The sequence below is a fragment of the Topomyia yanbarensis genome, chromosome 1 (genome assembly GCF_030247195.1).
Source record: "Topomyia yanbarensis strain Yona2022 chromosome 1, ASM3024719v1, whole genome shotgun sequence".
NCBI lineage: Eukaryota > Metazoa > Arthropoda > Insecta > Diptera > Culicidae > Topomyia > Topomyia yanbarensis.
The window spans coordinates 204,030,315-204,041,909 of record NC_080670.1 but is presented as its reverse complement, the minus strand read 5'-3'; the positions used below and the strand labels follow the sequence as shown (position 1 = coordinate 204,041,909).

At 44.6% G+C, this 11,595-nt stretch overlaps 1 protein-coding gene across 1 annotated transcript; it reads left to right on the top strand.

The window, feature by feature from the left end:
* Window positions 1-6,139: 6,139 nt before the first annotated feature.
* Window positions 6,140-9,335, top strand: LOC131688900 (homeotic protein female sterile). The gene is made up of 4 exons (XM_058973516.1): window positions 6,140-7,100; window positions 7,156-7,866; window positions 7,923-8,394; window positions 8,452-9,335. The coding sequence occupies exons 1-4, from the start codon at window positions 6,411-6,413 to the stop codon at window positions 8,877-8,879; spliced, it is 2,301 nt and encodes a 766-aa protein (XP_058829499.1). The 5' UTR covers window positions 6,140-6,410; the 3' UTR covers window positions 8,880-9,335.
* The last annotated feature ends 2,260 nt before the right edge of the window (window positions 9,336-11,595 follow it).

Genomic DNA, 11,595 nt, shown 5'->3' with positions numbered 1-11,595 from the left:
ATAAATTGAACCTCGTATGGAACAGAATTGGAGGGAGTGTTTCTCTTATTGCAAAACAGCAGGTATTTCGGGTTCTTTTGAAAATTGCGGCGAAAAAGATGACGTCCCTTATGTAAAGGGTGTCCCACATAAAACTGCATCACGGAAAAAATGCTTTAGAAAATATGGGTTATTTTCTCTTGAAAATTTGGGTAGAAATAGTTTAGAGTGTATTGTTTACACTGTATTGACCATTGTATGAATCGACTTAACCTCACAAATTTGACAAGGGCTGGTCCTTTTGTTTACAGTTGGGACTTAACAAATTTGAATTCCATTGAAATAAGCTTAGTGCTAATAATTAATTACCAAGAAATTTAACCGCAAAACTACTTACCGATTCAGAGAACACTAGAAGTAATTGATAAACAAATAATTAGTTCACTTATTAGATCTTTCATATACATTTTCGCAAAATAGGGAATAACACCATTTAATTCTAAGGCGCTCTACAAAACATTTATACTTCTAAAAACATGATTTCCAATATATTTTAAATGCTTCATTTTGAGAATACGAATAATCTCTAGGTTCAAAATGTAATCAACAGGACCACTACCTGTCACATTTAATGCATGACGTCACTGTGCAGTGACCAATTTAACGACGCTGAATCCCTCTGGATAAAGATTCGACATGTCTATCGTTTGTTTACCATTTATCTGTCAGTGTCATTCCAATCGAGTACAAGACCTGTCAATGGGCCTCGTTCCAGAAGGATTCGAAGCGATTTTCTTCGGATTGAGGGATTTTGACAGGTCTCGTTCTCGATTGGAATGACACAGATGAATAATAAGAATACAGATGAATAATAAGATGGCGAGTTTTTATCCAAAGGGATTCAGCGTCTTTAACTGTATTTTTTTATCGCTGCAGTTTTTCGAAAATTGAAAAAAATGGCGTCACCTGAAAAGCAACGTTGCGAGTTGAATCTGGCAAATCTTCAACTCTTATCGGGACATCGGAAAACAACTCGGAATCGTGAGTCGTTTGATTAAACGTTACTTAAGAACTCCGAGCATCGAACGGAAGAAGGAAAGCGGCCAGAATGGATGTTATATTACTGTTCAGGATCACAAGCGTCTAGTGATAGCGTTTAAGTGGAATCCCGATGATCCAGTTAGGGATGGGGCCAAAAAGTTGAATCTGTCCAAGTGCTTCGTTCAGAGAGCCAAGGACCGGGAGGGACTGCATACGTACAAAGTACAGAAGATTCTAAATCGTGACGAACGGCAAAATACGGTGGGAAAGTTACTGGCCCGGAAACAATACACCCAGATGCTGACGAAGCCTCGTTGTCTCATGGATGATGAGAGTTGCGTCAAGGCGGTTTTCCGGCAGCATCCGGGGCTACTGCACTTCATCACCCAGCACAAGTTTGATGTTCCGGAGGAATATGGTAAACATGGTCGGCAGGGGATAGGGGAATTCCGACAACAACATTGTAATATTGAAAAAAGAGGCTAGCTGACCCAAATACGAAAAGCGATGTAAAGTGTATGAGGAAAGGAGAAAATTTGTGCAGATTTATAGCTCAACCGTCGTTACTTCCTCATTCCTTTTGCTGGGTCCAATGCTTGGCCAGAACACACATCTGCCACTTCCTCCTCCCGGGAACCTTCCGGAAGCTACTTAATGGTAGCGATGCGCCGCCGGCCGGAATTATCAAGTAACTTTTATCTGGGGACAATTTTAGATTATTAATTTACACTTGCTTATGGTCAACCCAGTCACGAATTGGACACTAAACCGATTGAAACTTCCAAATAGCACATCAGTCCAGCCCTTCGCTGACATGAACCGCACTTCACACGATATTCCGATAGACGACGCAAACAGCTGGAAGCAAGTGGCACTATTTACAACCACCCCCCAGTGAGCAAATTTTCTGGCAGAGACCGCTCTGCTAAATTTCTGTAAGTCTTGGTTTGGCAGCCCTGTCAGATTTCTGAGTGTGTCCTGTCGGGTTAGTTAGGCTAGGGCGAACTCGGTTTCGCTCGCGTTTTCTGGCAAATTTTGGCAGGAACCGAGCTAAACCCTGGCATAACTCGGACATAAACTGTGCAAAGATCCTGGCAATTCCTACATGGTAGAATTTAACACGAATCGAGCAAAACATCTGACAAAGATGTGGCAGGAAGCGTGCAGAGATCTTGGCCATACATATCTGGCTCGATTCTGGATAAAAGTGAGCAGCATCGGTTGGTTTAACCGCTTCTGTCAGAAACGGTTGTTGCATTTGAGCGAATTCGTTGCCAGAATTCTCGCACAAATCGCGCAAAATGATCGCAGAAACTCTGCCAGCATCAATTTCGCTTTGCTCAACTTTTGCTAACTTTCTGCTTGCCACGCTGACCGGGCCACCTTGTCTTAGCTGCAGTTCGAAGCGAAACTTTGAGAACTCCACTGTTTGTAATAGGCATCCGTTTCGTCGGTCGCAATTGTGTAGTTAGTGTGCGCGTACCACCACTCACGTTAAGGTTGGACAGAGAATGGGCAAAAATCGAAAACGAAAAAAGCAGTTTTTCTCCACATCGCGTGTTAGATCTTCATAAAAATCAATCAGCTTATGTAGAATGAAGATCTAACACACAATGTAGAAAAAACTGTTTTTTTTTCGTTATCGATTTTTGCGCTTTCTCTGTTCAACCTTAAGCACATCTGCACTCCGCCGGGTCAAAAAACTTCTCCGCACTTACATTTAGCAAACGATGGGTACGTCTACACATCTCCATCTCACACAACTTCTGACCCGCATGTGGTTCTTTCCTTGACAGCTCCAGTGCTGCCATCATCCCGCGACCGAACCCATCGCCCATAGCTAGAGAGGTGAGAGTTTGCCCCTTTGTTGCGACCTCTGGTGATGAATAACCGACACCACATAGTGCTTCCTACGTGTTGCTGCTGCCCTGCCTCCTTTGCTCACCTTTTCCTGTTAGTTGTGGAGGAGAGCAATGCTCGCTCGCCTTGTCCTCCACAGCAAAAGTAGCAGATGCTTTTGTATTCGTGGCACTTAGTCGGGGAAATTAAATACTACACCAGACAAAATTACAGCTTTACTTTAACATAGTATTAAAAAGCGATTAAAGTGCTCCAAAATGCCGAGCAATCATTTTGATTCCAATTTGTGTCTAGTTCCACTCAGAATACACCACCCCCCAGGTCAGTGAAAATCTCCGGGTCAAAGCCTCTCAAGAAGTGGCAACCCTAGATTCCAGCTCAATGGAAACAACCAAATCAGAATCTCCTACGTAGTCCAAACCATCAAAAAGTTTAACATTGGCATTGATTGGGGCTTCCAGCTGAAATCTTATTTATGAAAAGTATTTTTATAACCACCAAATTATATTTCGAAGAAATGTATAAGTCAAACAGTTTTAAATAATTGTAACTTCTGAATAATTGAAAATAAAACCAAATGACTTACTTGTTTCACTCATATTTTAGCACTAGTAAGATTTTTCCGAAAATAAAATTCAGTTTTTGTTGGAAACGACCTAGGATAGGATCCGCCAGCTGGCTTCTTCTTATATTTTACTAATCCCTGTTGAAAACGACATACCCCCACTCGACCAATGTTGCCAAAATATTTGTTTTGTTTCGGTCGTATATTTGTTCTGATTAAAATATTCTATATTATGTACCAATTTCATGGAAAAATCAAAGATTTAGTCTTTATATCCGCATTTAAACGATCATAACGTTTTTTCCATCGGAATACAGCAAAACAAAATAATATATATTCGTTGTTGGACATTACGAAAAATATCTTCACGCCTCTTCATTTTTGTAAGTTGCTTTCTGAGTCAAGCAACCTCTGTCACAAGAATAATTTTCTCTGCTCGGATTTATTTTAAATATTCTAAAACTACTTTTCTGCAAGGTTTAATTTTTGTTTTGGAGGAATGTATAGGTTTTTACATGTGATTGTTTCGGAGAAAACAGCAGTAGAAAATACACTCTCCTATTTACACCGATGATCGATTCAGTTGAAAACTGTACAATTCAACTGTATCGATAATACCAAAGGAAGAACAAGAAGCGACTTCCGGGATAACTTTCTCCCTGTTTGCTCAGTACTTCCAATTTACTCGGTACTGGAACAAAGACAATTTTTACATGATGTTCAAAATATTTTCATACTTACGCTACACAGCCTGTTGATTTCGAAAAGAGGCATTTCCGCATTACTCCGCACACAGAACAGAATCCACGATAACCGCGCTACCGGATCTCTCGGGAATTTCAGTTCTGGATAATATGTTTGATTTCGTCTGCCAAATAATGCCTGCACTTCATAATTACAGACGGATGTTATAGAAAGAAAGCGGTATCTCGAGAAAACAAAAAAATCAACACGGTTAACAATCGTCGTTTTATGTTTGATATCACAATATGACAACACTTCCAAGCAGCCCTTTGGTACTTTTAGTTTCCAAGCCGAAGGTTTGCCTATGTCACTTTCGTCCAATCACGAGCTGGTTCAGAATTGGTTCAAAAACAGAAGACAGAGCTGGCGGATCCTATCCTAGGAAACGACGATCGACGATCATTTGCGAGTGAAGAAAACAAAATGCATTTCTTAGATAGTTCATGAGCTGAATCGCAGGTGTCGCGTGATCAAATTTAGTTTCGCCGCAAAATGCCAATTCGCGATCTAACGCTGGATGTCGACCGTCAGATGGCACGAGAGTGCAATGATGATGTTTTTATTTCCATCTATCAAAACGCATCGAAAACAAAACTTTTAATTATAAAAACTTTTTCAACATTCTAATAATGTTAGTTCTTCTAATGAAAAGTAATTTCACATTCGTGGAGTACCCCATGGAGCGTAAGGGGTACAGATTCGTTGATCGAGAGACTGATACTATCACCATTAGTCGGGATGCCCGATTCATTGAACTCCAGAACAGCACGGGGTAAGAGAGAGACAAACAAAACAGTTCGAATCATCACTCGTGTAACTACCGCTACCGCGTTCAGACCACTCGCTTACTTGACAATAATAACGTGTAAAGTGATTAACCGCGTGTGTGCTTTCTTTATAACTGATCCGAATCCATACGCTGATTTCCCTGGCTGTGCAATCCTGCCGTCAGATAGTTGAGGCTATCCTAGCTACCAAATTTTCTGGCAGGAACCGTTCTGCCAGAATTCTGTCAGTCTTGGTTTAGCAGCATTGTCGGGGCAGCTGAACTAGGGCGAACGCGGTTTCGCTTGCGTTTTCTGACAGGAACCGAGCAAAACCCTGGCACAACTCGGAAATAAATCGTGCAAAGATCCTGGCAATTCCTACCTGGTACAATTTTAGCACGAATCGAGCAAAACATCTGACAAAGTTGTGGCAGAAAGCGTACAGAAATCCTGGCTGGATTCTGGCTGAAAATGTGCAGCATCGGTTAGTTTAACCGCTTCTGTCAGAAATGGTTGTTGTATTAAGGCGAATTCAATGCCAGAATTCTCGCACAAAATGCTGGCAGAAACTCTGTCAGAATCAATTTCGTTTTGCTCAACTTCTGCTAACTTTCTGCTTGGGCACGGTGACTGAGCAGGATTGAGTGGTAAGCTTTTGTTTTGTTTCTGCCGCAATCGGTTCAATTTTTAGTACTTTTCCTATTTTGAGTCACAATAAAAAATGAAAAACAATTAATTTTTAATAATCATATATGATGCAGCACTACCGGACGCAACTGTTATATGTTGGACACGTTTTTTTCGAACAGAACAGTAATGATCACCATGTTATTGAATGTTAGCAGAGGACTAAAATTTAAAAACTTGACACAATGCTGAGTGTGTTATCGGAAAGCCTTATTGATGCTTTTCAAGATCAAAAAACCCATCGTATAAAACTAAAAAAGATTTTTATTATTTTATTATTTTAATCGATAGATACATCATCTAACAAAAAATAGAAGGCATTTTTCAGCATTTTATAAACAATTCAATCTGAAACCTCGCAAGTTGATCATCTGTTTTCTTCACGTTCAATGTGCACATCCGCCTGCCATCTATAGTGGAGCACAGCGCACTCGCAATCGTCACTCGCGAGCGTCACAATCGTCTTTTGAATGAGAGGCGAATCTCACTCCACAGCTCTTCTCCTCTCAAACCTCACCCGAAAACCAGAAAACAGATTCAGCTGTCAAACAATCTCGCGCTGTCAAACACAACCAAAACTACGTTCTTTTTGTTTGTAGTCGGTCGCGGTTGGGACGAAAAATTACGAAAGTTATTTGCAATTTACACCCGTAAACAACCGCCGTTGTTGTGTACCGTACCGGCAAACGTTCGTGCCGGGTCCGTGACTAGATGTATCAGCAGTCGTGCAATCCGGAATCGATAGTAGCAGCAGCAGCACATCCGCGATGAATCCGGTTTCGCTGTACATCACAACCTCACGGCTAGTGTTCCAAAGCGGTTGCGGCGGTATTGGAGACGGTGGCACCGGAACCGATGCCGTTGGCACGGGAGGAAGTGGCACCATCAGCAACAGCAGTGCATTTGCCGATCTGAACCGACTACTGCCGTACCTGAGGAAGAGTCTGAGCTGTGCCGTCTGTTGCCGGTTGCTAATCGAACCGCACACACCGGCCGAGCTGAACTGTCAGCACCATGTCTGCCGGGGGTGCGTCGGTGAGCGAAAAAAACTTAAACCGTCCTGCGCTTCCTGTAAGGACTACAACCGGTATGTGGAGAACACGCAGCTGAGGATGCTGCTGCAGTGCTACAAAAGCATCTGCGAGTACATCAAGACGAAACCGTTTTTTGCGGAAATCCGGAGGCAAGCAACCGGAGTGAATGGAATTTCAGTAACGGTGGTTGGACAAAGCGCTAGCATGAGTGGGATGGGTGCAGGTGGTGGCCAACAGCAGCAGCAGCAGCAACAACATCAGGGCACAATTTCTGTACCCAGCAACCTTTGGGAACTGATCGAGGAAGGGGCTCTGTTTCAGGACAACTATCGGTGCAGTTCGGGACTGACCAAATCGGCTTACTCAATTCTTCCTTGCATTTATCCGGCACCTCCGGTTACAATGAACGTCCCTTCGACACCGGTAAGTGGTTTTTTGTGTTCGGTTTAGCTTGGACTAAATGATTTTCTTTTTTCAGCCCACCTCCGCGACAGGTCCACAGCAGATGATTATCACTTCCAACAGTGGAGGCATCCAGATGCAAGCGAAAATTATACCTGCCACCTCTGGTCTCGAAAGTCAACCGTACACGGTTAGTGCCTGTCCAATCTCCATCCTGGACAAGCAGCATTTGCACCAACAACAACAACCGAATCAGACGCAGATTCAACAGCATCAGCAACTGCACCATCAACAACACCAGCAGCAGCAGCAACAACAACAGCAGAAGGAGATTAAATTTCGCTCGGCACCGATCAAAACCGTCTCCAATGGTTCGACTATGTACTCCGTTCTGTACGCCGGCAATGGAAACAAAATCACTATCAAACGGAAGACAGATCCACCGCACGTCCAGCGACGAGCCACACTGCATACCCTGGACAAAGATGGGCAAATTAAGCTGGCAAAAACTCTGGCGGAGAATTCGGCCACCATTGCCAGCTTCAAGATGCCTCCGACGGCGACTGCCACCCCGATTCCAGTGATCACCACTAGCAATGCCAATGCCAGTAAACAGACCGCAAAGCAGTTGCTGAAAAGACGCGGCTGCCGTTGTGGCAATGCAACGGCCACCCCCGGTAAGCTGACCTGCTGTGGACAACGATGCCCTTGCTATGTGGAATCGAAATCATGCATCGACTGCAAGTGTCGTGGCTGCCGGAATCCGCATCGAGCTGATGGCATGAAGGTTAGCTTAGATACTAAGAGGAAGTTGTTTTCGTTTGCTAATCCCTACACTTTTAGGTTCGTCCCCACATTCCAGAACTGCAGAACATCGAAATCAACCTTCACAACGCAACCGCCAGTGAAAGTCTCAGCACAGCGACAACGACGGTTCTGGCTTCTCAGGTGACCGCTGGTGGAAGTGGAAGTGGGGGAGGTCTTGCCACAATCGCATCCATCAACTCACAGCCGCACGGGTCGGGTCTGAGTGGAGCAACAAGTCTGACACATTACGGTATTCCCGGGACGGCACCTGGTTCGACACTGAAAATCACTCCCACGTCGATAGCGAATGTGTTGACCGGCGGGGGTGATGGGATGGAGCTTGGACCGAGTGGTGGTCTGCTGGATTCTAATGGGTTCAGTTATCTAACACCGGCCGCGGCTAGTCTGGATTCGAGCTCGATGTTGTCGGGGCCAACCGTCAGCGGGGGTACAACGACGCAGTATACCGTTCCCGGTAGTAGTTTGACCAACGGAGGGACAATTCACGGTAAGGATGATGGGTGCATAAAATCATTTTAAAATCTTATCATTATCTTTTTCAAAGTGGTCGGAGTGTATACGACTCACCTCGGAGATGTCAGCTGTAGTCCCACGCTGTCCAATATGATCCGAACGGACAGCGGTCTCAGTAGTCTGCTGACTCACAAACCACCGGATGCGCTGCTGACGCAAACTTCCCTCAATACGCTCAACCTGGGCACACCGACAACGCTGCTGGGGCACTCGCTGTTTAATCCCACCACTACGACGACGATGACAGTGGCCAGCGGGTTGAGCGGGGTTAGTGGGGGTAGCGGTGGTGGTGGTGGTGGCGGTCTTGTTGATCACAGCACGGCCAACAGTAGCATGGATCTGACCGGGATGAGTGACGGCAGTGGAATCGATATCAGCGATCAGCTGGATCTTGGTGGAGCGAATCTAATCACCATCGATGGTCCGTTGGATGATCGGTTGCATGGGGATGATGTCTGAATTGTAGTATGTTGATGTATGTGCGTGTGTGTGTATTTCTGTATGTGTACGATGGTAGGTATGTGTGTATAGGAAAACAGGAATAATCCTACTTTTTCACATTTTAATACGGTATAATCGTATCTTTTTTATAACTACTTGTTTAGAAAGTTTAGTTCGTACCGTTTCTGTTCGGGAACGTCGCAATTGCATTAGGTTTCTCTGCTAATTTGTCGATATCTGTAGGCTAAGTGAAAGGTTATTTGATGTATTATGATTACTCTTATTGGTGTACATTACAGGCAAGGAAAAGTAAAAAAACGTACGATTTGCAGTGTAGTAGTGAGATGTTCGTTTTTAGGTCCCCCACTGAATTAAGTAACACACCGTCGCCTTTCCAAATGATTTAATAGAGGTCTCTCCCGATTGTTGGGAGTAAATATGCATAAATAAAAAGCAAGTCCAATTTTGATCATATGGCATTCCTTTTATTTTAGTGTAAGAATAGGAAAGTTGGTGAAATTCCATGAAGGTCTGGGTACAATCTGGCTCTTGTTCGTGTAGCAGCATTTCTGTCATATTACACAGTCCAAAAGTTTCTAATGTCGTTTTCGCTTGAAGCAGAAACTAACTCAGTTTCGGACCTAACTGCTGTCAAACCGTTTGTTTGAAGCCAGTTTCCAACCTAGGTTATGCGCCACTGAACTGAAAACCGGGTTGGGTTCCAACCTGAAATATATTTCGGGTTCGCTCACACCACCGCTGTTTGGCGAGAACCCAACTCAGTTTCATTAAAAACGTTCTTTTGAAGCAACTAACCTGGGTTAGTTTCTAGGTTCTCAATCGAAAACGACATAAGATAGAGTGTCTACGCCGAGAATAACAATGTTTAATGAGTTTGTTGTTCTTACCAGTCCATTCCACACGTGCTCGTCACTGTCAAAATGTCCACAACGCTGCATTTCATCGTTGACCAAAGCAAGCCTTGCTTGATAACCGTTTGACATTTTCCTAATCTTCAATATACATCGGCTTCCGTCAATGAAACAGCACTTCAGGGTCGACACGGTTCAATGCGTTAGCTTAACTGATCCGTGGATCTTTTAATACTTACAATGTATAAATAAAAGTAGATCGAGTTTAGTTATATTTTCATCAGATCTTTCATCGATTTGTTACTTTGCGTAAAGATCTTCTTTCTTGTGAAGACCCATTAGCTTTTGTGGACTATGTGGGTCAAGTGATCCCCAAGTCCACTTTTTCTCGCTGTTGGTGTTTTATAGGTTTTCACGACTAACTAAAGGGTGTTACGATCAAAAATTTACCAAACAAGAATGTGTGTAAATACAGAAGTTTTGCACAGCCTCCTAAGTCACCTTCCGCGCCACAACGCGTTTGCCAGTGCCGCACTGTGCACTGCTAAGCTTCGCTGATCTGTGTACTGCTACCACGGGCGGGAGGGCAGAGTTTATTCCGTCCACCTGGGACTACCACAGCCGCGTTCACCTTTGGTCGTTGGCTGCTACGGTAGCGGTCCTTAACAACTAACCAGGGAGGTGAGCTTTGCTCCTTTGCCGGCACCTCCCTTGGCCGGTGGTGACGAATCACTGGATTCTTTGCTCCCCGCAATCCCGGAATACACCGCAGTGTTCTTCCCAGGAGAAGCGGTTGCTCTACTTGCTTCCCTCTTCTTGTCTTTTAGCTGTAGAGGAGAGCAAGGCTCGTTCGACGTATCCTCTACAACGAGAGGGGTGGGTGATTTGGATGCTTTGCGGTTAGCCGGGGAAGCAGAACCTCCTTTATAATTAGCTTCCTCCGATGGCGATCCAGCAGCACAAATGCTATGAGTGGCTAAACCACGGGCCGGCACTTGACATCTTGTTTTTACCGTGACTGCGGCTTCTGATGAGAATACGAAAAAGTTGGAGTGAGACGGAAGGCGAGGCCAGTACCTATCCCCCGGACTCCCGCCCCAACTCGGTCGACTAGTTTGGACGCACCTGTGCAGATCTGGGTGTGGTTTGTGAACCGATCTCTCATTTGCTGGTAGGACTTAGCTCGGGCTAGCTATGGGAAGGGTCCAGCGCTAAGTGATCTAAATAAGTTGGTGTTCGTGCACGGGCGACTTTCGTACCAGGGGTGGTCTCGGGTTCTACGAAGACGTGCCAGTTGAGGAAGTTCCGTACCGGTATACTCCCGAGATATGTTTTGGGTGGACTGTAGTAAGGCACAGTCGTTGCCCGATGCCCTCTCCAGATATCTTAAGGCGTATCGGCCCACCGGAAGGGCAGCTGACCGGCCTCGACACAGGCGGACTCCGCTGGGGTGCTTGGGAGTAGATTGGAAGCCAGTCGTATCGTGCTTTTGTACAAAGGAGCCAATACAGTCATGAAACCGTCCCAGTTGTGGCTTGTAATCTCGATTCCATAGTAGATCTTGCTATGAATAAGAGCACCCCCAATGCTAAGGACGGTCTTCCTATTCCAAGTCGGATGCCGGTATCTGATGGTCCAGATTAACCGTTTCCTGCTTTTGCAATCGTTTGAGAGGTCGTAGAGATAGTCCTTTATGAAGTTGCCTTAGTTTTGGTAACTCCCCAGTTAGCAAGCTGTCGGAGAACTTCCTCTTGGCTAGCTTGTTTATATGCTTTGGCGATGTCTAAAATAGCGATGTTTGTGTGTTGGTCGTTGGCTAGGGCTCAACGAAGTATCTCTACAAAAGCACCAAAATGGGATCC